This window comes from Tachyglossus aculeatus, chromosome X1 (assembly GCF_015852505.1).
Source record: "Tachyglossus aculeatus isolate mTacAcu1 chromosome X1, mTacAcu1.pri, whole genome shotgun sequence".
In the NCBI taxonomy this organism is placed as follows: Eukaryota; Metazoa; Chordata; class Mammalia; order Monotremata; family Tachyglossidae; genus Tachyglossus; species Tachyglossus aculeatus.
The window spans coordinates 74,868,636-74,894,795 of NC_052101.1; the positions used below are offsets into that span (position 1 = coordinate 74,868,636).

The 26,160-nt window shown below is 42.2% G+C and overlaps 1 protein-coding gene across 1 annotated transcript in view; it reads left to right on the forward strand.

Moving 5' to 3' along the window:
• The window catches only part of DNAH12 (dynein axonemal heavy chain 12), a 139,613-nt gene that overhangs the window by 110,727 nt on the left and 2,726 nt on the right, over window positions 1–26,160 (forward strand). The window contains exons 59-71 of the mRNA XM_038772261.1: window positions 1,105–1,277; window positions 1,760–1,900; window positions 2,131–2,289; window positions 3,025–3,169; window positions 8,122–8,272; window positions 8,749–9,002; window positions 9,412–9,552; window positions 12,390–12,527; window positions 13,752–13,985; window positions 18,813–19,001; window positions 20,519–20,622; window positions 24,047–24,251; window positions 24,892–25,029. Coding sequence (XP_038628189.1) covers window positions 1,105–1,277; window positions 1,760–1,900; window positions 2,131–2,289; window positions 3,025–3,169; window positions 8,122–8,272; window positions 8,749–9,002; window positions 9,412–9,552; window positions 12,390–12,527; window positions 13,752–13,985; window positions 18,813–19,001; window positions 20,519–20,622; window positions 24,047–24,251; window positions 24,892–25,029 — 2,172 coding nt within the window. The remainder of the gene's footprint in view (window positions 1–1,104; window positions 1,278–1,759; window positions 1,901–2,130; window positions 2,290–3,024; window positions 3,170–8,121; window positions 8,273–8,748; window positions 9,003–9,411; window positions 9,553–12,389; window positions 12,528–13,751; window positions 13,986–18,812; window positions 19,002–20,518; window positions 20,623–24,046; window positions 24,252–24,891; window positions 25,030–26,160) is intronic.

Consider the following 26,160-nt stretch of genomic DNA (forward strand, 5'->3'; position numbering starts at 1 on the left):
AGAGGGCGTTTAAGTGTGAGGGGAAAGGATGTTTAAACGCAGAGAGGATACAGATTCAGCCCCGATGTAAGACAAGCCTTCAAATGCAATGAGATAATTCAATAATTATTCATTATTACAGAGTCTCATTGAGATACATTATTAATTATAATAATACTAGTATTTGTTAAGCACTTATTATGTGCCAAGCACTCTACTAAGCACTGAGGTAGATACAAACTAATAAAACTGGACACAGTAGTTTCAAACTAATAAAATTGGACACAGTCCCTGTCCCATATTGGGCTCACGGTCATATTCCACATTTTAAAGTTGAGCAAATTGAGACACAGAGAAGTGAAATGACTTGCCCAAGGTCACCCAAAAGACAAATGGCAGAGCTGGAATTGGAACCCAGGTCCTCTGACTCCCGGACCTGTGCTCTTTCCACTAGGCCACACTGCTTCTCAGTCTATCCTTAGGGATTTGTGTGTCTATTCAGCCACAGTCCACTGCATAGATTGAACCCCACCATTAAAAGTGTCACTTTGGAAACCAAAGAACAGCTATACCACATAGCTACATACATGTACACACACACACATATATATATATATATATATATATATATATAATATTCATTCATTCAATCTTATTTATTGAGTGCTTACTGTGTGCAGAGCACTGTATTAAGCGCTTGGAAAGTACAATTCAGCAATAATGAGACAATCCCTACCCACACCAGGCTTACAGTCTAGAAGGGGGGAGACAGACATCAAAACAAGTAAACAGGCATCAATATAAATAAATAGAATTATAGATTTGTACATATATACATAAGTGGTGTGTATACACACACACTCACACACACATAGCATGTATGTGCAACAGAGACTGTTCCTACTAAAATGGATGATGTTAACTGTCCCCATGGAGGAACCGGTGCCTCCAATAAGATTGTGTGACCTGTAAAAAACCAATAACCCAAAAAAGGTTTATCTGTTGTGGTTGGTTAGATTTGTAAGTTAAATTTTTGCTCTCTTTATATGGAAATGTGTGTTTTCAAGAGTAAATGTACAGTTCTCTATCTTCCTCTGTTTTTGTTTCCCCCTTTTTTCCTTTTAGGCTGCAGAAAAAACGGAAATTAAAATAGCTGAGTCACGAGAAGGGTACAGATCAATTGCAAAGCATTCTTCAGTTTTGTTTTTTAGCATTGCAGCCCTTGCTAACATTGATCCAATGTACCAGTATTCTCTTAGCTGGTTTGTTAACCTTTATATCAGCTCTATTCATGACAGGTAAGCAGTTATTTTCAAATTGAAAAATAGTCTACATTTTCATTTGTTCTTATATTTATGTCATCAAATTCCGTTGGAAATGTTCCTTGTACTTAGAGAAGCAGCATGGCGTAGTGGATAGAGCATGGGCCTGGGAGTCAGAAAGTCATGGGTTCTAATCCTGACTCTATCACTTGTCTGCTTTGTGACCTTGGACAAGTCACTTCACTGTGCCTCAGTTACCTGGGGATTGAGCTTGTGAGCCCCATATAGGACAGGAACTGTGTCCAATTCAATTTGCTTGTATCCACCCCAGCGCTTAATCCAGTGCCTGGCATATAGTAAGTGCTTAACAAATACCATCATTATTATTATCATTATTAGGTCATCGATGCCACCTGCAACATATTTAATGAAAATTAATTACCTATTTCTTCTAGTCCCTCAGGATTTAAAAAATAAATTTATGATTTTGCTTAACTCTAAATGTGTTTTTATTTTAGTAACAAATCCAAGATTTTGGAAAAACGTCTACGCTATTTAAATGACTACTTCACATACAGTTTATTTTGCAATGTGTGCCGATCACTGTTTGAGAAGGATAAGCTGCTGTTTTCTTTTCTGCTCTGCTGCAATCTTCTCATGTAAGATACATGTTTTTTCTCAATTTAATTTACGAGACAACCTGCGGTAAGATTGCTGTAGTCCAAAAAATTGACTCCTGTCTGAAAAGTGCTGGGTGTTCAAATTGCAGGGAGCCCCATTTTTGCTGTGTGTTTCACTGTTTATGTTGTTGTTCACAGTGAACATAGTTCAATATAACTTTTAAAATAAATTGTTTTGATAGCAATTTCTCTTGCCTTTTTTAACATAGGGCCAGGAAAGAGGTTGAACATCAAGAATTCATGTTCCTTTTAACTGGAGGAGTAGGTCTTAAAAGCCCCGAGAAAAACCCTGATCCATCTTGGTTACAAGATAAAAGCTGGGAGGAACTATGCCGTGCAAGTGATTTTCCTGCTTTTAAAGGATTCAGGTATAGCTCAAGTTTGTCATGACCTACACTTGAGCACTACTATTTTCTAACAGGAATGGAGCTACCAACAACACGAAGAGGACATTGCTGGGGCGGGGGGTCAGGCCAGCCCTCTGCCAAGGAGACGGGCCCAGAGATAGGCAGCCCAGACCTCCCAAGGGACCCCACTGGGACACACAAACCCAGTTGTTTCCTGGAGGGGAAATGAAGATTGTGGAAAGACTCAGATCAGATGAAGTCGGTATCGGGACAGTGGTACTGAGAGGCGGGGTGGTAGATAAAGATGGGAACTGGAACTCTTGAATGGTAAGCATCCTGCTCCATCCCTTGTAACTCTTCCAGGATGCTCCACCTAGTGCCAGCCCCAGTGGGCTGGCTCAGTTGAGGGACCAGAACCCTCCATTGGGGGGTATTAAGTTGGGTGGAGGAGAGTTGGGCAATGGGACTCTCCCACTGTCCAGGGGATAGGCTTAGACTGCTGCCCACAGTGGGGTTGGGGCAAGGCTGGGTCCCATAGCCTCTCCCTGGCCTGGCATTCTGGGACTTTTGCTTTTACTGCAACTGAGTTCAGGCCCATTTTAGAGACGTTTCACCCTGGTAGACGGTCAAGTAGCTCATAATTTTTGAGAACAATCCTGTATAAATCGGCTCTCCTCCTTCCCCTTATCTGCCCTTCTTTCCTTACTTCGACTTTCATCAACACCAAAGCAATGATTGCCAATGTGTTTTATTTAGAAAGCATTTCTGTGAAAATCTGACCAAATGGCAAAAAATCTATGACAGTATGGAACCACACACCATCAGTTTCCCAAAACCAATGGACAAAAAACTAAATGAACTGCAGAAGATAATAATCCTTCGGTGTCTGAGACCTGACAAGGTAAAAAAAATAATATAAATTGTTCAGGAATTCCACATTTTATGAGACAGTCCTGAATTTTGGTCACCATCCTGCCACCTGAAAACTGGTTGCTGGTTCCCCTAAGAACCTTGTTTTTGTTTGGGGTAGTGCAAGCACCAATAGTAACAGGGAACGAAGCTTGGGACACAGTCCTATAATAATAATAATAATAATAATAATAATAATAATAATAATAATAATAGTAGTATTTTTAAGCATTTACTATGTGCCAGGCACTGTTCTAAGGGGGTAGATTTCCTCTCCATCCAAACCGCTACCCTGCTCGTTCAAGCTCTCATCCTATCCCGTCTGGACTACTGCATCAGCCATCCTCGTGTCTCTCCCCACTTCAATCCATACTTCATGCTTGCTGCCCGGATTGTCTTTGTCCAGAAATGCTCTGGGCATGTTACTCCCCTCCTCAAAAATCTCCAGTGGCTACCAATCTGCGCATCAGGCAGAAACTCCTCACCCTCGGCTTCAAGGCTCTCCATCACCTCGCCCCCTCCTACCTCACCTCCCTTCTTTCCTCCTACAGCTCAGCCCGCACCCTCTGCTCCTCTGCCGCTAATCTCTTCACCGTGCCTCGTTCTTGCCTGTCCTGCCGTCGACCCCCAGCCCACGTCATCCCCCTGGCCTGGAATGCCCTCCCTCTGCCCATCCGCCAAGGTAGCTCTCTTCCTCCCTTCAAGGCCCTACTGAGAGCTCACCTCCTCCAGGAGGCCTTCCCAGACTGAGCCCCCTCCTTCCTCTCCCCCTCACCCCCCCTCCATCCCCCCGTCTTACCTCCTTCCCTTCCCCACAGCACCTGTATATATGTATATATGTTTGTACATATTTATTACTCTATTTTACTTGTACATATCTATTCTATTTTATTTTAATATGTTTGGTTTTGTTCTCTGTCTCCCCCTTCTAGACTGTGAGCCCACTGTTGGGTAAGGACCGTTTCTAATATGTTGCCAACTTGTACTTCCCAAGCGCTTAATACAGTGCTCTGCACACAGTAAGCGCTCAATAAATATGATTGATTGACTGACTGTGGGCAGGGATTGTCGCTGTTAATTGTTGTACTTTCCCAAGTGCTTAGTCCAGTGCTCTGGACACAGAAAGCACTTAATAAGATTGTGACAACTGGACATGGAAAAAGAGAGAGAATGAATGAATGAACGAATAAATGAATAAACCATCAGTGGGATTAAACAAGATTTGTGAGTTCCTCTGCATTGGGATAGAGGATCAACCACTAAAAGCTTGAATAGTTATGGAATATAGACATTCTTGGAAGGAAGATCTAGAGATTAGTTATGTTAACTAGCTGTTGGGTCTACCTTACCCCCACCTCACCTAAGAAATTCACCGCTACAGGAGGGATGCTTTAATTTCCATGTTTATCCATGGAGATAGACAGCCAGAAATACTCAGACACTCCCACCCATAGTTGTCTTATGCTGTCGAGTCATCTCTGACCCTAGCGACACCATTGACACATCTCTCCCAGAACACCGCATCTCCATCTGCAGTGGTTCTGGTACTGTATCCATAGAGTTTTCTTGGTAAAAATACAAAAGTATTTTACCATTGCCTCCTTCTGCGCAGTAAACTTGAGTCTCCACCCTCGAGTCTCTTCCATGCCGCTGCTGCCCAGCACAGGGGAGTTTTGACTTGTTGCAGATTGCCTTCCACTCACTAGCCACTGCCCAAGCTAGGAATGGAATGGATATACCTCCCTCCCATAGTCGAGACTAGTAGAGTACTGGAAACTCTCTGAGTGCGACCCTGAGAGGGGCACCCATGGTTAAACAAGGAAAATCAGAAATTTGGTCAATTTTGGAAGGAGAGGGGCAATAAACTCTATAAGGCCACTAGTGATAATCTTGCCAAATTCAATGGCCTCTGCTCCATCTGAATCCTTCTTGACCTCTCAGCTGCCTTTGACACTGTGTACCACTGCCTTGTCCTGGAAACGTTATCTAACCTTGGCTTCACTGACACTCTCCTCTCTTGGTTCTCCTCCTATCTCTCTGATTGCTCCTTCTCAGTCTCTTTCACAGGCTCCTCCTCTGACTCCCCAACCCACCCCAACTGTGAAAGTCCCTCAAGACTCAGTTCTGGGTCCCTTTCTATTCTCCATCTACACCCATTCCCTTGGAGAATTAATTCGTTCCCACAAGCTTCAACTACCATCTCTACATGGATGATTCCCAAATCTGCCTCTCCAGCTTTGACCTCTCTCCTTCTCTGAAAGGCAATGATATTTATTGAGCACTTACTGTGTGCAGAGCACTCTGCTAAGCAATCGGGATAGTACAGTGCAACAGAATTGGTTGACACAGTCCCTGCCCACTGTATTCTTGCATTTCCTCCTGCCTGCGGGACGTTTCTATTTGGATATCTTGCCGATGCCTCAAACTAAACGCGTCCAAAACTGAACTCCTCATCTTCCCACCTAAACGCTGTTTTCCCTTGTCTTTCTCATTTCTGTAGACAACAGCACTATCCTCTCTGCCTCACAAGTCCATAATCTTGGTATCATCTTCAACTCATTCATATTAATATTCAATCTGTCACCAAATCCTGTCAGTTCTACCTTCACGACATCACTAAAATCCACCCTTTCATCGCCATCCAAACTGCTATTACAGTGATCCAAGCACTTATTGAGAAGCAGCATGGCTCAGTGGAAAGATCCCGGGCTTTGGAGTCAGAAGTCATGGGTTCAAATCCCGGCTCCGCCAACGGTCAGATGTGTGACTTTGGGCAAGTCACTTAACTTCTCTGGGCCTCAGTTACCTCATCTGTAAAATGGGGATTAAAACTGTGAGCCCCCCTTGGGACAATCTGATTACCTTGTTACCTCCCCAGTGCTTAGAACAGTGCTTTGCACATAGTAAGCGCTTAACGAATATCATCATTATTATTATTTGGAGTCAGAGGTCATGGGTTCAAATCCAGGCTCCACCAATTGTCAGCTGTGTGACTTTGGGCAAGTCACTTAACTTCTCTATGCCTCAGTTCCCTCATCTGTAAAATGGGGATTAAGACTGTGAGCCCCCCATGGGACAACCTGATCACCTTGTAACCTCTCTAGCACTTAGAACAGTGCTTTGCACATAGTAAGTGCTTAATAAATGCAATTATTATTATTATTATTATTATTATTATCCTATCCCACCTTAACTACTGCATCAGCCTCCTCGCTGGCCTCCCTGCCTCCTGTCTCTTCCCTCTCCAATCCATAGTTCATTCTGCTGCCTTAGTCACTTTTCTGAAACAAAGTTCAGTCCATATTTCCCCACTCCTCAAGAACCTCCAGTGGTTGCCCATCCATCTCCGTATCAAACAGGAGAACTCCTTACCATCGGCTTTAAAGCACTCAATCACCCTGCCCCCTCCTTTCTTACCTTGCTGATTTCCTACTACAACCCAGCCCACACATTTTGTTCCTCTAATGCCAGCCTACTCAGTGCACCTCAGTCTGTCTCACCACTAACCCCTTGCTCATGTCCCTCCTCTGGCCTGGAACTCCCTCCCTTTTCCTTTCTGACAGACCATCACTTCAAAGCCCTACTAAAATCACATCCCCTCCAAGAGGTCTTCCCTGATTAAGTCATTTTCCGTACTAGCTCTCCCTTCTGCAGCACCTGTCCAATTGGACCTGTACCCTTTAAGCACTTGATAGCCCCCCCTGCACAGACAGCCCCACAGCTCTCAAGTGTATACCGATAATTTGTTTTAATGCCTGTTTCCCCACTAGACTGTAATCACCTTGTGGGCAGAGAATATGTCTACCAAGTCTGTTGTACTCTTCCAAGTGCATAGTCCAGTTCTCTGCATACAGTAAGTGCTCAATAAGTACCATTGATGATGATTAATGTTGCCAACTTGTACTTCCCAAGCGCTTAGTACAGTGCTCTGCACACAGTAAGCGCTCAATAAATACGATTGATTGATCAGGCTGAATAAATCAGTCTGCAGTGGACCTATACCTGGAATACTTTGTGTAGGTCCGGTCACTATACCTTAGGTGGGACATTCTCAAGAAGATACAGAGAAGGATAACCAAAATGACTAGGAATTGAATGAAGCTTCCTTATAAATGGGCTGAAAGGGTTAGGACTTCAGTCTGGAAAAAAAATATTCTGAGATGAAACACAGTCAAAGCCTACACGACATAATAAAGGATATGAATGTGGTGAATGTGAAATTGTTGTTCACCAAATCCCAGAACAGTAAGAAGAGGGGATACCCAGTGAAGTTTGAGGGTAGTATTTTCTAAACAAAGGAAAGGAAGCACTGCTTCACTCAGCGGGTGTTAGTATATATAACTCCTTACCAAAGGAAGTTGTTTGAGCATAAAATATCAGTAAGTTCCAGAGGGGTTTGAACAAATTCATTGGTGAATGGTCCACAGTGGGTTACAAGAGGGAAATTTAGGAATGTAAATGAGAAAAGTTTGGCAAGTTAGTTGGTATATTAGTTATACACATCAAGGAATGTAACCATCAACACAGTTCCACCGTGTCACTATTGGAGACAGACCTGATTAGCATGTATCTCCCCCAGTGCTTAGTACAGTGCTTGGCACATAGTGAGAATTTAACAAATACCAAAAAAAATAACCCATCGGTCTGCCCCAGAAGTGCATTCTTATAATCGTCTAAGGTTCAAACTCTACAGGAGTCCCTATGATATTAGGTGTGGTACCCACTTTTTTTTTTAGCTCTAATTCCTTTGGCAGCAAGGATAGGGAAAGAGTCTGGAGGCTATTCTTGAGCATAGTGTGGAAAGGGATTTAGTTTTCTTTTTCTTTAGTATCTAGCCCTGTACCTAACTGCTTAAACAATGCACAGGAATACCAGGACTACCAAGCATGCTGTGTGAAACCAAATTTAGTTTAATTTTCAAACGGTGTTTTCTCTTTTTAACAGATTGGCCCATCCGTTTCCAATTACATAGTTGATAAATTGGGTAAGAAGTTTGTAGAACCACCACCATTTGATTTGTCAAAAAGTTATTTAGATTCAAATGCCACAGTCCCCCTCATCTTTGTGTTGTCTCCAGGAGCAGATCCTATGGCAAGTAAGTTCACATTAGATGAAGTTTTTTTAAAAGCCTCTAAAGTTTTCGAAAATCTGGATGTTTACGCATCTGTTAAAAGTTTACCAGAGGTGAAGTGGATTTATTTGATATACTAAGTACCATATAATGTGGGAGTTGAATTCTTGCAGAACCCAATGTTAAGTGATCTGCACTCAGTAAAGCTCTTAATAAAGGCCACTGGTTGATTGAGGAAAACATGCATTGTACCACATGCACACAACAATTTTTTCCTACGTGGTGGTGTGCTATATCCAGACAGACGTAAACTGTCAACAGAACGTTCTGTAATTCTGCCATCACGGTCTCTCGAAACCCTGCATGAAAACGTGTTTTCCTAGCAGATCTGAGTGTAATTATAGCCCTTAACTGGATTTCAAAACCCCCCAAATTCCGGTAATTTGATACATTAAGTAAATTTTAGAAAAAGCGGATTGATGTTTCTGCTCTTTTCCTAGGCCTCCTGAAATTTGCCAATGATAAAAATATGACTGGCAATATGTTTCAAGCCATATCACTGGGACAAGGGCAAGGACCGATTGCAACAGAGATGATTAGAAACGGAATGGTAGCTGGATCCTGGATTTGCTTACAAAATTGTCACCTGGCTGTCTCCTGGATGCCAATGCTGGAAAAAATTTGTGAAGATTTTAGATCTGAAACCTGTCATCCGGACTTCAGACTTTGGCTCACCAGTTATCCATCCCCTAAGGCACAATTATTTCTTCTAAATCATAATCTATTTCTGAAGTGCTCTGCTATATCATATGTTTGGTTCGGGTTTTCATTTGTCAACTCTATCTTGGTTTTGTTTAGTTTTTGAAACCATTGTTGGGTAGGGACCGTCTCTATATGTTGCTGACTTGTACTTCCCAAGCGCTTAGTACAGTGCTGTGCACACAGTAAGCGCTCAATAAATACAATTGAATGAATGAATGAAAATCTTAGTCATGCAAAGTCTTAGAAAAAATTGGTAATAATAATAATAATAATGGCATTTATTAAGCGCCTACTATGTGCAAAGCACTGTTCTAAGCGCTGGGGAGGTTATACCAATGATCTAGCTTGAAATGGAAAACTGCCATTGTTTTTCATCGAATTCTCCACTTGTTTTCATTTAGTTCCCAGTAACTATTCTGCAGAATGGAGTAAAGATGACAAATGAGCCACCCACGGGTCTTCGGTTAAATCTCTTGCAGTCGTATCTCAGTGATCCTGTTTCTGATCCCAGTTTTTTCAGTGGCTGTCAAGGAAAGGAACAGGTAATCTTCAGCGTCACGGCACAAATATTGGCATGGTTATTGTTTAATGCAATTTAAATGCCTTGCAGAAAGTATGATAACCGAAAACAATCTCCTTAATTAGGAAACCTTTTTAAGAAACAACATGAAACATGTTGGAAAGAGGATTGTGGGGCTTCTGTTAATCGATGCTGGCATGGTAGTGACCATTTATGTCAGAATTGTGGCTTAAATTTTCGTGGAAGTTACCTCTTTTCTCATCTTGAAGAAACGAAGACTAGGGCACTGTACTTACAGCTGGAATTTCATTCACTGGGATGAATACAATTATGCCTTATAAAAAGGAAAATAGTATACTGGAATAATGCTGATTTTGAGTCTATCTGTGGTATCAGGGAAAGAATGTGCTCTCTTAGATTAGCTTAGGAATGCTCTGGTGGTTTTAGGTGGTAGGAAAGAAAAAAATGAGATCCCCTCCCTGAACGAGGTGAATGGTCATGATGCAGTATTGTTGCATGAGTCATGCTGTGGGGGTAGAGAAGTACCATTGGTGGCAAGGATGGCAGAGGCACCCACTTCTGGTGGTTTGCCCTTAGTACACCTGCTCTGAGCCCCCTACAACATCTTCCATTGTAACATCAATAAATCAATCAATGGGCTTTATTGAGCACTTATTATGTGGAGAGCACTGTAATAGGCACTTGGGGTGTACAGTGTAACAGTGTTGGTAGACATGTTCCCTGCCCACAAGGAGCTTTCAGTCTAGAGAAGATGTACGTTGAGGATAAATGTGAATGGCAGCGATGATTCAGGGTGCTGGCAAACTGCATTCTGCTGATGAGGGAGCACGAAGTAAGGTTCCATGATTTAGTCAATTTGCTAATATTTATTGAGTACGTAATGTGTGCAGAACCCTTGTACTAGTACTAATACTTGAAAAAACAGTATGGTCTGGTGGAAAGAGCATAGGCCTGGGAGTCAGAGGATCTGTGTTCTGATCACAGCTCTGCTGCTTGCCTGCTGTGTGACCTCAGGCAAATCACTTAATGTCTCTGTACCTCAGTTTTCCTTTTTTTAAGTGGTATTTATTAAGCACTTACTGTGTTTGCCAGGCCTTATACATAGCGCTGGGGCAGATTCAAGGTAATTAGGTTGGACGCAGTCCATGTCCCACATAGGGCTCACAGCCTTAATCCCCATTTTACAGATGAGATAACTGAGGCACAGAGAAGTTAAATGACTTGCCCAAGGTCACACAGCAGACAAGTGGTGCAGCTAAGTTTAGAACCTGGGTCCTCTGTCTCCCAGGTCTGTGCTCTTTCCACTAGGCCACTCTGCTTCAGTGCTTGGGGATTCAGTGCTTGGCAGATGGCATATCTGTTAATGCCACAGTTATTATTATTATTTTTATTGTTATTATTACTTCTAAGCACTTGGGAGAGTATAATAAAAGTAAAAGTCATGGTCTCCACCCACAGGGGAGCAGTAGCATCAGTTGCAAAGCTCAGATTATTTTATGCATCACTTAATGAAAAGCAGAGGATCTGTTTTTAAGTAGGGCTGAAACCCAGGGCTCCAGCAGTATCCCAGACATCCCCAAGCACTGTCAACTTTGGGTACTAAGAAAAAAGATCTAGTCCAAATCTATGTGCAAAGAACCTGTATCAAGGGAGGCAGAGGGGATCTGACAGCCATGGCGGCTTCTGTTCCGAAGCAGCAATGAGGAACAAAGGTGTGGAGGAAGAGGAACAAAGGTGTGGAGGAAGAGGCAGAGTTATCACTCCTTCTGTCACCGCTTCCACCTCAGCTAAAACAGTTTGGAATTCAAGCTGATTCCTGGAGGTATCAAATTTGGCCACTACGGCTTAGCCTTATCACACTGGAAACTCTGCGGTATCTTCAGTGGTGGCCGGTACTGCCATGCACCATTTTACAGTGGGGCGTCCTCTGACCGGATCAAGTTATGGTGGCAGGGCTTCTGTTATCCAGACTGTGGAGGTGGAGTTCCACTGATATGGCCCTGGGGCCAGCAGATGGCAGGGCAAGGGAGTGGATGGCGGCAGTGGTCGATTCCTCACCCCATCCACGTCTTCCCCTTTTTCCCTCACTTTCTCTGAACCCCTTCCCTATCTCTTCCTTTCCCCCCCTCACTCTCTTCCCCTCTCCCCCTCATGCCTTCTCTTTCCCATTTTTCTTGCTCTTTTCCTCCTTCCTCTTCTCACACCCCCCTTTTCTTTTTGCTTTTCCCCTTTTCTCTATACCCCTCTCTCTGTCCTCACCTCCTTTTTTGATTCACCTCTGGTCTGCCTAAGGTGCCTGGAGTTCTGGTCATTTTGCTTTATGACCATTGGTTAAATAAAAGAAATTGATTTATGAAAGCATTATATAATTTGCATAATTCAATTGGAGAAACCTCTATTGATTAATATGGTTTTTGCTGTTGAATAATGAAAAATCCAGTATCTTGTTCTGGTGCATTAACCACTAGGTCACGGTACCTAGAAAAATGAATATGTGTTTCTGATTTCAATCATTTTTGTGAAGACTAGAAAGAAGGCATAAATTTGGACATCACTGCGAATCAACTAAGGCAGTTTTTCAGAGAATTTGGTTTAGTCCATGTGATAAAATTAGGAATGGATATTTTTTTTCTGGACTGCTATATAGTTTTCCAGGTTTGATATGAAATATATGGACACCATTGATTGTTTTGCATTTAAATAATTAGCTTATGTCTAAATTTGGGGTTTTAATTGAAAATAATTTCATACCTTTCAAAATAGTTTTTATAGTTGAGATAACTGCATAATTAAAAATAAGATATTTGAGAGTTGTCTATTTTCCTTTTGATATTGAAGGCTTGGGAGAAACTGCTGTTTGGAGTTTGCTTTTTCCATGCCCTTGTCCAGGAGAGGAAGAAGTTTGGTCCTCTTGGTTGGAATATCCCATATGGATTTAATGAATCGGACTTACGCATCAGTATCCAACAGCTTCAAGTAAAGTGGTTTATACTGTTTCTATTCCAGGAAATGCATTAAATTAGCTAAATCAGTGCTTAAAATGTATCTGCTCAACTGAACTACATGTTGTTTGTGCATGCTTCTTTAACTGTAATTAAGGGGCTACAGGACTACAGTATATATAAATTGTAGTTGCACAGGTCATGTTTAAGCAAATCGTATTTTTAAAACATTCAAACTTTAAAGAATATCATCACGTAGATGTGACTTTTAATAGGAGAAATAACAAAAAGTCACCTAGTTTTTCATAAAATGAGAACTGGTGTATACATGCACTATATCCCAGTATTGCTCCGGTTTAAATTATTTGGATGCACACTATTACTAGTGATGCATTTACTATATTTTAATATTTTTCTACTTTTCTGTCCCAATCTCTTCTTTATCTCCCCTTCTTTTATCTGTCTTCTTTTTCTTTCCTATCCTCTCATATTCTGTACCTTAGGACAGAGGGTAGCTGTACAGTTGAGTTAATCCAGCACAGCTTCTGAGAACACGTTGTTGAAACTAATGCAGACCACACTATTGGAAAAGATACATCTGTTATCATCCAGAAGTATTGAACCCCAAGATCTATTTGGTGTGGGCCACTTCTCCCTTACAACTAGGGCACCATTTCCCCCAATGTCTAATTCCTTTTCTCTTAGTAAACTGAGAGTTTAGGAATAGACTTTGGCCTTTTCTGATCATTAGACTATTGTCCAATGTACAATATTGGACAATATTGATGACTATGAGCTAGTAAGCTAGTAACGGAGGGCATTTTAGCTTTTGCCTTATTATCAGGTAGTGATTTAGGAACTGGGGAGAATTTGGCTTCATGTTTAGTGGATAAAGCACGGACCTGGGAGTCAGAAGGACCTGGGTTCTAATTCCAGCTCTGCCACATGTCTGCTGCATGATTTTGGGCAAGTCACTTCACTTCTCTGTGCCTCAGTTTCCTCATCTGTAAAATGGGGATGAGTGTGAGCCTCATGTGGGACAGGGACTGTGTCCAACCTGATTAACTTGTATCTACCACAGTGCTTAGAACAGTGCATAGCATGTAGTAAGTGCTTAACAAATACCATTATTATTATTATTACTGTATTATTTGGGTATTTTATCATATGTTCAAAAATTAGAGGCCTAGTGATACCAGTGATTTTTAAATGCAAATGAGATGACACTTTTTCAATATTGTTTTTTCCTTTTGTGCAGTTATTCATAAAAGACTATGACGAAGTTCCATTTGAGGCTATATCTTACCTTACTGGAGAATGTAACTATGGAGGACGAGTGACAGATGATTGGGACAGACGCCTGCTGTTAACTATGCTGGCTGATTTTTATAACCCAGAAATAGTGACCAACACACATTATAACTTTTCTCCTAGTGGACACTACTATGCACCTCCCAAAAGCACCTATGAGGAGTACATAGAATTTATTAAGGTAACTCTTCTTGCATTCTATAAAACTTTATAGTTTTCCAAAATTCATATCTATAGGTCTTGGTATTTTAGGGTTGGATTGTGATCTGGGCAGTGTGAAAAGTTCTTCTGCAATTTCTGAAGAAGGTGTACTAATATTATGGATATGCTCTAGAACTTTTAGGCAGGGAACTAGACTGAAGAGTTAGAGCCTCACCTTTCCTTTCTGGCTTCAGTGATCTTTTCCACCTCTAACTTGACTCCTGGTTCATTCATTCATTCAATCATATTTATTGAGCGCTTACTGTGTGCAGAGCACTGTACTAAGCGCTTGGGAAGTACAAGTTGGCAACATATAGAGACGATCCCTACCCAACAGTGGGCTCACAGTCTAGAAGGGGGAGACAGACAACAAAACAAAACCTGTTAACAAAGTAAAATAAATAGAATAAATATGTACAAATAAAATAGAGTAATAAATATGTACAAACATATATACATATATGCAGGTGCTATGGGGAGGGGAAGGAGGTAAGGCGAGGGGGAGGAGGGGGAGAGGAAGGAGGGGGCTCAGTCTCAATCTCAGTTCTGGTTGTAGTAGTAGTAATAATAATAATGGTATTTATTAAGTGCTTACTATGTGTCAAGCACTTCTTTATGTGCTGGAGTCAATACAAGATAATCAGGTTGGACACAGTCCCTATCCCACATGGAGAAGCAGTATGGCGTAGTGGATAGAGCCCAGGTCCGGGAGTCAGAAGTCATGGGTTCTAATCCCGGCTCTGCCACTTCTCTGCTGTGTGACCTTGGGCAAGTCACTTAATTTCTCTGGGCTTCAGTTCCCTCATCTGTAAAATGAGGATTGAGACTGTGAGCCCCATATGGGACAGGGACTGTGTCCAACCCAATTTGCTTGTATCTACCCCAGCGCTTAGTATAATGCCTGGCACATAGTGAAGTGCTTAACAAATACCATTATTATTATTTTGCAGGTGAGGCAACTGAGGCACAGGGAAGTGAAGCGACTTGCCCAAGATCACATAGCAGACAAGTGGCAGAGCTGGGATTACAACCCAGGGCCTTCTGACTCCCAGGCCCGTACACTATCCACTAGGACAGGCTGCTTCTCTGTTGTGTCTCAGCAGATCCATTTTCAATTTCTAATTAGATTCTTGCCTAAGGTAGCATGGGCAGAATCCCCTCTCCCGTGCATCTCTTTTGGAGCTCTAGGTTATTTATTCATTCAGTTTCATTCATTTATTAGTATTTATTGATTGCTTACCAGGTGCAAAGCGCTTTACTACCCACCAGGGAAGAAAACCATGAAGAAGGAACAAGACTTAGCCCCTTGTTCTCAGGAGATTCACAATCTAAAAACGGGGTTTAGGAGGTTGGTGATGGGCCCGTGAGGAAAGATTGAATTCCTAAAGACATAGAAATATGGGAACACAAGGACAACAATAGACAGAAGAACACTGTGGTTGAAGGAGCCATTTGCAGGCTCCTCACTGCCAGCGTTGAGACTAATGCATGTTTCTAACCAGAATGCCTCTGACATCACACACATAACAGTGTAATAGGTTGATGTCACAGGTGGGATTGGAGGCCAGGTGCCCTGAGGTCCCCCCCACCCCCGTGGCCCTTATCTGTCAAGCAGGGGACAGAGAGGGGCTGTTATCCTTCTTGCTCTTTCCCCAGAGCAGAGCCTCCAGAGCAGGTCTCCACACAGCCCACGGTTTGGGTCTCAGAATGGTTGTGCGGCAGGGCTACCACCCCTCCAGCTCACATCTAAAGTCTCCCTGCTGTTGCCTGGAACAGCCCCCTCTGACTTGTCCCCAAGTATCCTGGTAAGTGGCGGCAGGAAGGAGGGAGCAAATGAGCCACCTTTGCTCCTAAGACCAGGCTCAGGGTGGGGATCTCTTTGACTTGGAGCCCCATGTGGGACAGGGCCTGCGTCCAACTCAGTTATATCGTGTCCTAGCACAAGCGCTTAGTACAGTGCTATGCACATAATAAGCACACAGTAAGCACCATAGATTGACTGAGCAGTCCCTTTTGGGAAAGCACTGCTCAACCCAAGTGGTAAAGTGGTCATTGAACATTAGCCGGCTCACTCAAATGGAGGAAACTTGCCAGAGAGATATAACTGGTCAGCCTCAACGCAGTGGTGCAGAACCACATGGAAAATGTCTCAAATAAAAATCTCAGGATGCAACGCAATGATAGTAGCAGAAACCCAATAAAGAGAATGGCACTCGATAGGTGGGAACTCATTGAATATCACACTCAATCAGAGGCATTTATTAAGCATCTGCCTAGTGGCAGGGATTGTACTAAGCACTTGGGTAAAGTATATCAGGAGCAAGGCACGCACTCATTCATTCATTCAATTGTATTTACTGAGTGCTTACTGTGTGCAGAGCACTGTACTAAGCGCTTGGGAAGTACAAGTCGGCAACATATAGAAGCGGTCCCTACCCAACAACGGGCTCACAGTCTAGAAGGGGGAGACAGACAACAAAACAAAACATGTAGACAGGTGTCAAAACCGTCAGAACAAATAGAATTAAAGATATGCACATCAATAAAAAAATAAATAGAATAGTAAATATGTACAAATAAAATAAACAGAGTAATAAATCTGTACATATATATACAAGTGCTGAGGGGAGGGGAAGGAGGTAGGGTGGGGGGGGATGAGGAGGAGAGGAAAAAGGGAGCTCAGTCTGGGAAGGCATCCTGGAGGAGTTGAGCTCTCAGTAGGGCTTTGGAGGGAGAAAGAGAGCTAGCTTGGCAGGTATGTGGAGGGAGGGCATGCCAGACCAGGGGAAGGACATGGGTCAGGGGTTGACGGCGGGACAGGCAAGAATGAGGTACAGTGAGAAGGTTAGCGGCAGAGGAGCAGAGGGTGCGGGCTGGGCTGTAGAAGGAGAGAAGGGAGATGAGGTAGGAGGGGGCGAGGTGATGGAGAGCCTTGAAGCCGAGAGTAGGATCCCTATCCTTATCTCAAGCTTGCATTCTAAGGAGGGGTGACAGACAAGAATCGCTTTGGGAGTAGATATCCCAAAATGGAGCCTTCTTTTAGAGGGGAAAGACCTTTCCTCCTCTGAATGAAGGCTGGTGGGCGGAGACCGCACAATCAGGCCTTTGCTGATTTCAAGTATTCAAAACCTATCCAAAGGCATTGGTAATCACTTAGTGATCTTTGACTACCTGTAGACCACAAGTACCATGCATCAGTCCTCAGTGAGCAGAACCCCATAGTGGCGGACACCAGCGAGGAGAAAGAATGATTTGATAAGATGGGCCCATAGCTGTAGTGCCAATATTTGGCCAACTGATGGTCATGAGGCATTTTGACACCCACATAGGCATTGATGATGAAATTGGGAGAGAAGTCATTGGACTGGATGGCATTGGAGAGTTTAATAGCAGTGAACTACTCTTATACTTGTATATTCCCCTTACTGAATAAAGAAGAAACATGTCAGATCACTAAATAGTGGCATCCTATTGACTACATCATTGTCTGGTAATGAAAACAGAAGAATGTTCATCATATTACCATAGTTATGTATTAGGGCTGACCCTTGATCAATCAATCATATTTATTGAGCACTTACTGTGTGCAGAGCACTGTGCTAAGCACGTAGCACTGAACTAAATGCTTGATAAGTTCCATATTTCTCATGACAATTAGTATTATGGTATTTAGCCTTGCTGTCGTTGGTTCAGTGGAAAGAACACTTCTCTGGGAATCAGGAAACCTGGATTCCCGTTCTTCCTGTAGCTGACTAAAGTTTGTGAAGCCTACCCACTTCTCAGTATGCTGTACCCCTGTCCACCTACTTGCTCACTGCACTCCATGCACTAGGGAGAATGTGATTGATGAGGGCCAAGAGTGAAAATGGCACTGCCTAAGCCACTGGTATTGTAATCAATTCCTCCACTCAGATTCTCAGTCCTGAAGGCTCAAGACTGAGGCTCATCTGTTGAGTCTGACTCCATCCATCCTGTATTATGGCAATGAGGTAAATACAAGATAATCAGGTCAGACAGTCCCTTTCCCGTACAAGGTTCACAATCTAAGAGATGGGTACTTCATGTCTTATATCCATTTTAAATTTGAGGAAACTGGGCCACAGGGAGGTTACATTATTTGCCCATGGTCACACAACAAACAGTGGCAGGATTAGAGCCTGGGTCTCCTGACTACCCAGCTCATGCTTTTTTCCACCTGGGCCATAATGCTGGCAACCAGCATAATAATAGTGATTTTGTTAAGTGCTTATTTTGTGCTAAATACTGTACTAAACGCTAGGGTAGATACAAGATAATTGGGTTGGACACAGTCCCTGTTCCACAGAGGGCTCACAGTCTTAATCCCCATTTTACAAATGAGGTAGCTGAGGCACAGAGAAGTGAATTGCCTTGCCCAAGGTGTCACAGCAGACAAGTGGTGGAGCTGGGATTAGAACCCAGGTCCTTCTGACTCCAAGGCCTGTGCTCTTTCCACTAGGCCATACTGCTTCTCTCTATATATTCCAGTGTATCACAAAGTGACCTCCAGATGTTCTGAAAGGTAAACTCCTGGAGAATGATGAAACTTGCAAAAAGTATTGTCATTAAAGCAGTAATATTAAGAGATTCTTTATTCAGTTGTTCTATCCTTTTAATGCATCTTTTGCCATGCATATTTCCTCTCATGAGTTCATTTATTCATTCATTCATTCAGTTGTACATATTGAGTGCTTACTGTGTACAAAGCGTTGTACTAAGTGCTTGGGAGAGTACAATATAACGACAAACAGATGTTTCTCAGATGTCTACTTCATCTCTTTCCCCCTAGCAACTTCCAGTTTCTCAGAAACCAGAGATATTTGGGCTACATGAAAATGTCGCTATCTCAAAGGATCTCCAGCAAACAAAACTCCTGTTTCAGTCTTTGCTATTAACCCAAGAAGGAAGCACACAGGGAGGTGCTATTTCAGGCGGTGACCACACTCTGTTTGAAGTTGCAAAAGACATTCTCAGTAAGGTAATTCTCACTCTTTTCTTTAGACTGTATTGCTGAGTCATAAGCTGATCTTCTTGATCTCCTCAGTCCTTTATGCTGAGTTAAGAGAAATTGTACTAGAATTGTGCCATTGGTATCTGGGAAAGAGCAGGGTTAGTACAAAATGTGTGAGAACATATCATCTCGTCATCAATGGTATTTACTGAGCACCTACTGTGTGCAGAGCACTGTGCTAAGTGCTTGGGAGAGTATGATACAACAGAGTTGGTAAACCTGTTCCCTACCCACAGTGAGCTTAATTCAATTCAGTCATATCTACTGAGCACTTACTGTGTACAAATCACTGTACTAAGTGCTTGGCAGAGTATAATACAACAGAGTTGGTAAACCTGTTCCTTACCCATAATGAGCTTAATTTAATTGTCGTATTTACTGAGCGCTTACTGCATGCAAAGCACTGTACTAAGCGCTTGGTAAAGTATGATATAGCAATAGACATATTCCCTTCCCCCAGTGAGCTTACAGTCTAGAGACGAGCTTACAGTCTAGAGGGATATAGATACCCAGCTATCCTATAGTGTGAGGGCCGTGGTTTTACAGCCAAAGCCCAAACCCAAAGCCCCACAGTAAGGTAATCTTGCACTGTAGTACTCCCCCATTCCCCATGAGCAAATGCCCAAGCACAGAAGCAGTCTTGATTTGGTAATGCAACACACTGAACCCGAACAGGTTCACAGTGTTTGAAGAACTGTCCCTAATTTCCTAACTATGTTTTAACCAATATTGACTGAGATTGGTCATTCTGGTCTGATCATAGTTTATATACCTCAGGACTTAGTACAGTGGTTGGCATGCAGTATGCACTTAACAAATATTATTATTATTATCACCCTTCATTTCTAAATCATTTTTGTCCTTTTTGATTATAATAACATGCTAGTTGACAACCACAAAGAATTTATGGGAAACCTAAGCATTTTCTAGTCCCTCCTCGCTGCCCTGTGGAATTTCGGCTTCTTTTTCTTTTGGGATTTAAACTGTAGGTGTGGTTCTGCAAAGCTTTGTACCTGCCACTCTCTATCTCTGTGTGTGTGTCTCTCATTTTTTTCTCTCTTTCTCCTTTCTGGCTGTTCTTTAGACTTTAGGCATCCCTCCACCCTCCCTACCTTCTTATAGATGCTTCTTTCCTGCCTATTTGCACCTCTCTGTATTTTCTCTCTCCATTCAGATTTCTTCCCTGCCATTCTAATCCTCTGTCTTCCCTTTATTTCCTGCTTTGGTTTTTCCCCTTTCTCTCTCTCTCTCTCTCTCTCTCTCTCTCTCTCTCTCTCTCTCTCTCTCTCTCTCTCTCTCTCTCTCTCTCTCTCTCTCTCTCTCTCTCCATTTGGCTTCCTGCCACATTTTCACTGTGCTTCAGCATCTTTCTATTTTTGTAGAGCTTTCATGTTCAGATGCAAAGGCTGTTCTTATGTATAATATTGGGGTTTTTTGAACAATTGATCGGTTTGACTTGTGATGTTCAAACTCTATCCTAATAGCTTCCAAATGATTTTGACATTGAAGCAACTTTAGTAAAGTATCCTATAAAATATGAAGAAAGCATGAACACAGTACTGGTGCAGGAGATGGAAAGATTTAACAAGTAAGAGATAGTAGTTTTTTTCCTTTACTAAATTTCCAATCTTTGAATATTTATATTTTATAGTTGTGCATCTTTTGGCAAGGTGAATATAGCAATGGGCACAATAAAATGGATGGCTAAATGGAAAAGAGATTGTTGAGCCACCACTGATCAGTCTTTTTCACCTTGTCCGTATTATCGGAATGATTGTGCTGGCTCCTTAAAAAAGAATTTTAGCACATTGTATAAATTTCATAAGATGGGGTTGTTGACATATCCCAAAGTCAGGAACTAGTGTTGCAAATGTCCTAGTTATCAAGAGGTACTAAAAACATTTCTCCTCACGCTCTCTACCTGATAATAATAATGATAGCAATAATAATAATGATGATCATTGTGGTATTTATTAAAGTGTTTGCTATGTGCCAAGCACTGTTCTAAATGCTGAGGTAAATACAAGGTAATCAGGTCAAACACAGTCCCAGTCCCACATGAGGCTCACAGGCTTAATCACCATTTTCTAGATGAAGTAACTGAGGCAGAGAGAAGTTAAGTGGCTTGCCCAAGGTTAACTAACCCACATCCTCTGACTCCCAGGCCCGTGCTCTTTCCACTAGGCACGCTGCTTCCCTAAGGAACAATTTGGTTTATTTCTTTGGACTACACATTTCACCCTTCTAGTCACCCTAGGCCAGTGATCCCACTATGCCTTGCAACACTGCCAGCTGCAGTGACAGCCTGCCTCCAAAACAGTTTGAGCATTGGGGAAGCTGTGGCAGCAGATGGAGCTTTGGTGGTCACTGTGGCTACGGGTCTGTGACTGTTGAATTTGGAGCAAACCTCTGCTTCTCTAGCCATAGTACCCCACTGCTTCTTTTGTTTTATTCTTTTTTTCAACTTTGTGTTCATTTGTCCCTGTCTTTTATGTCGTTTTAGTGGTTTTTATTGTTTCATCTCTCTTTGTGTGTCCTTCTCCAGTCCTCTCTCCCGACTTCTGTACTTGCAGTGTCAGATCCTTGAGGCCACGAACCGTGTCTAATTCCCACTCATGTACTATTTTCCAAGCACTTAGTACAGTGCTTTGCACAGTGCTTAATAGATACTACTACATCTACTATTAGGTTCATTCCACCTTCTTCTACTATTGGCGTCTCCCACATTAGACAGGTAGGAAGAAGACATCAGTGAGACAGCATGGAAAGAACAAGGAACTGGCAGTCAGGAGACTGCTTGCTGTATGACCTTAGGCAAGGCACCTAACCTCTTTGGCCCTCAGTTTCCTCATCTTTAAAATGGGGATAAGGTACCTGCTCTTCCTGCCTCTGTGGGTTCTGAACCCCTTGTGATACAGGGACTGTTTCTGATGTAATTATCCTCTCTGTCTACCCCAGAATTTAGCACATGCCTGACACCTAATAAACATTTCATAAATACAATAACAATAATAATAATATGAAAATTACCTGGGTAATTTATGTGTGAAAGCCTAGCCCTTGTCTCCTTTAGTACATGGACAGGATTTAGCTTTATTCCAGATCACTGGGACTGTGTGTTTATTCAGCTTTCAAAATTGCAACATTTCAGAGAGCCACCTAAGGATGATGGAGAACGGCTGTCCCATTTTATGGTTGATCAGTCCTTTTTTGGCTTACTGGATGCTGGAAAAATCCCAGCATCCCTAGAGAAGCAGTATGATCTAGTGGATAAAGCATGAACCTGGGTTCTAATCCCAGCTCTGCCACTTGTCTGCTGTTTGAACTGGGGCAAGTCACTGAAATTCTCTGTGCCTCAGTTACCTCATCTGTAAAATGGGGACTGACTGCGAGCCCCATGTGGGACATGGACTGTGTCCAACCTGCCTAGCTTGTGTCTACCAATATGCTTAATACAGTGTCTGGCACATAGTAAGTGCTTAAAAAATACCATTAAAAACCCCCCAACTTCCCAAGTGGCAGTTTTACCTTCATTTTCTACTTTGTAACTCTAGCCACTCTAGACTAAGCCCTTGTTTTGAATAGGAATTAATTTGGCAGCCTTGTCCCTGCCACTTGCTGAAAATATTGAGGAGTGAAGGGGACATACTTCTACCTCCTCCTCCTCCCCCCTCCTACCTCACCTCCCTTCTCTCCTTCTACAGCCCACCCCGCACCCTCCGCTCCTCTGCCGCTAATCTCCTCATCGTACCTCGTTCTTGCCTGTCCCGCCATCGACCCCTGGCCCACGTCATCCCTCGGTCCTGGAATGCCCTTCCTCTGCCCATCCGCCAAGCTAGCTCTCTTCCTCCCTTCAAGGCCCTACTGAGAGCTCACCTCCTCCAGGAGTCCTTCCCAGACTGAGCCCCTTCCTTCCTCTCCCCCTCGTCCCCCTCTCCATCCCCCATCTTACCTCCTTCCCTTCCCCATAGCACCTGTATATATGTATATATGTTTGTACATATTTATTACTCTATTTTACTTGTACATATCTATTCTATTTATTTTATTTTGTTAGTATGTTTGGTTTTGTTCTCCATCTCCCCCTTTTAGACTGTGAGCCCGCTGTTGGGTAGGGACTGTCTCTATGTGTTGCTGACTTGTACTTCCCAAGTGCTTAGTACAGTGCTCTGCACACAGTAAGTGCTCAATAAATACGATTGATTGATTGATTGATTGACATGTTTATCTTTAACGAATAATGAAATCAAGCTGAGTTGGTTGAGTTGTTGGATAGTAGCATTCTCATTGCAGGTTTACTTTTTGCATGCCAAGCACTGTACTGAGCGCTGGGGTAGATACAAGATAATCAGGTTGGACACAGTTCCTGCCCACATGAGGCTCACAATCTTAGTCCCCATTTTACAGGTGAGGTAACAGAGGCCCAGAGAAGTTAAATGACTTACCCAAGGTCACACAACAGACAAGTGGCAGAGCCGGGATTAGAACCCAAGTCCTTCTGACTCCCAGTCCTGCACTCTATCCACTAGGCCACACTGCTTCTTAGCTCAACGAATGAGCTGAGTTCCAGAGCTCTGGGATCCGTAGGACCCCAGTATATGAATTTTATCATTTTTTTCAAGCAGTGAAATTTAAAAGACAAAAATACTGTTAGAAACATTCATTGGGTCTTAAACAGTTGGCCATTGACATCTTTCATCATTTATCTTAAGATGGGAAATGGATGAACCATTCAACTCCTGTAAACCATTTTTCCTCCAAACATACTTTGTTTAACCAACTGAAAAATTGCTAACATGCGCATTCCCCCCAAGGAAATAAAAACAGTCTCTTTATTAAATGGCAATGAAAATATCCAGTATCTACATGGGCAGCAAAATGAGAAGCATCTGGTTGTGCATTTTTTAGAGCTCCCTAAATATATAGTGTTTCTTATTGTTGGAGAACTATTGTGTTTTTAGTCATGACTCTTGTGTGTGTCAATGACCTAACTCTCATTTATTTGTTTCTAGTTTAATTAGAACAATCCGCACTACCTTACAGAATCTTAAGAAAGCTATTAAAGGATTAGTTGTCATGGACTCTGAATTGGAAGCCCTGGCTGGCAGCTTACTTATTGCAAAGGTTCCAGAATTGTGGGCCAAGTGTTCATACCCAAGTCTTAAACCCCTGGGAAGTTACATGACAGATTTCTTATTGAGGTTGAAATTTTTACAGGTAAATGACGGAGACAATTTTTCCACTGGTTTAGCCCGTTACTCTGAAGCGGAGAGTGTGCTGTAGAAAGAGATTATACATTGATTCTGCTTATTTAGTAATTTGCTGTTTAAAGTCTTGCAAAATATGACTGATAATGTTCACAGTTGACTAATTAAGATCACTACTTGGAGAAAAACGCAAACATTTCAAATTTTTCAGGGCCCAAACACCCATGGTGTGTGTCTTACTACAAAAGCAAATGATTTCTACTTATGCCATGCTTAGTAATGAGTGCAGATTGCAAGCATGCACATGAAAAAAAAAAAACCAATCCAGCTGCCACTTTCAGCTGTCATATGTCCCAAGATGTCCGCTGCTAGGAAGCCAGAGCAGAAATTGTGGGATAAAGATAGGGCACAGTGGCTCCATCCTTCACCCTTATGTTAACAGTGAGAGCAGAAGAGAAGTCCAAGAGCTGGTGGCAAAGGATGGAAGTCAGATACACTGCTTCTTCTGTTTCATCCTTGATACCAGTTGAAGATATGAGTCTCACATTAAGTTATTGCTTGTCAAAATGATAGCCAGTGACATTATATGAGATGATACTACTAAGGCTTTTTAATATTTTAAATAATAAAGTTTTATTTTTGCTTCCTAGGATTGGTTCGATTTAGGAAAACCCAATGTATTTTGGCTCTCGGGTTTCTTTTTCACACAAGCTTTTTTAACTGGAGCTATGCAGAACTATGCCAGAAAATACACTATCCCTATTGACTTAATAGGATATGAATTTCAGGTACAGTAAGTCCTTGAAAAAACAGGATTATATCTTTAACTCTTTTGGTGTAGTTTCTTTGCACTGTTTGTGTTTCACAAAACTAGACAAAAAATTGCTGTTTCTTCTGCCTTTAGGAGTGCCCTGTGGCTACTATTCACAATTTTTCCTTGAGGCTATTGCTACCTTTCATGGTTTGGGTTTTTATAGAAATGTGGACTTGGTGAGGGACCTTGAAAGGTCATTTGGTCCCTCCCCCAGTCTCCAGGCAGGTAACTAACCCAAATAGTATAGATTTTTGTTTGCTTAAAAAAAAAATCTAGGGAAATTTGGGAAAATTCTAGGACCTCTGTCCAGATCCTGATCCAGTATTTTATCTTCTTGAGACTCGAGAAGCTTTTCCTGTGTGCAATCTAACATTTTCCTGAGCATTTTAAATCAGTTTTCTCTGATATGATCCTATGTCGACATGGGGAACAACTGAGTAGCAATTTCACCTTAAAAAAAGTTTTTATATATCAGAGCACAGGTATTAAGTCCTCCTCTTTGCCTTTTCTTCTTCAGATGGAACAACTCCAATGCACTTAACCTTTACTCATAGGACCTATTTGTGATCACTCTTCTCATATTTTTCCTCAGTTTCTTCCTGTTATTTTTAAAATGCAGTGACTAGACCTGAACCCAAGGCTCTATTGAGAATCTGAATAATGCAGAGCAGAGATTATCTCCCAGCTCTTGCATGTGACATTCTTGTGTAACTTACTGTCCTGCTAATTAGTACTGATTTTCAAAAGCAATTACTAGAAGGTAATTTAATGTTTTGAAAATGACAATTTATAAAGGCTTCCAATATTATTGAAGATGTCTCCATTCTCTGGGAGCTTAGCATTTTGATGTTTTGGCAGTTTTGGAGGCTGCTTTTTGATGTAGCAGTTCTACAGTTGGTGTGAGTGGGGAGTGTATCTGAAGGTGGACTGGCCCCACTCTGCTGCATATGTGACCTCTGAGATCTTGAGGTCTCTCAGTCACACGAGGTAATCAATGAATATGCCACTGTTTAGATTGTTGATGCATCCACGGTGGTTTTCTGTGGTTTAACGGGTTGAAGATAAACTCATGGTGATCATGTCTGCTAGCAGTGCACTATCAAAG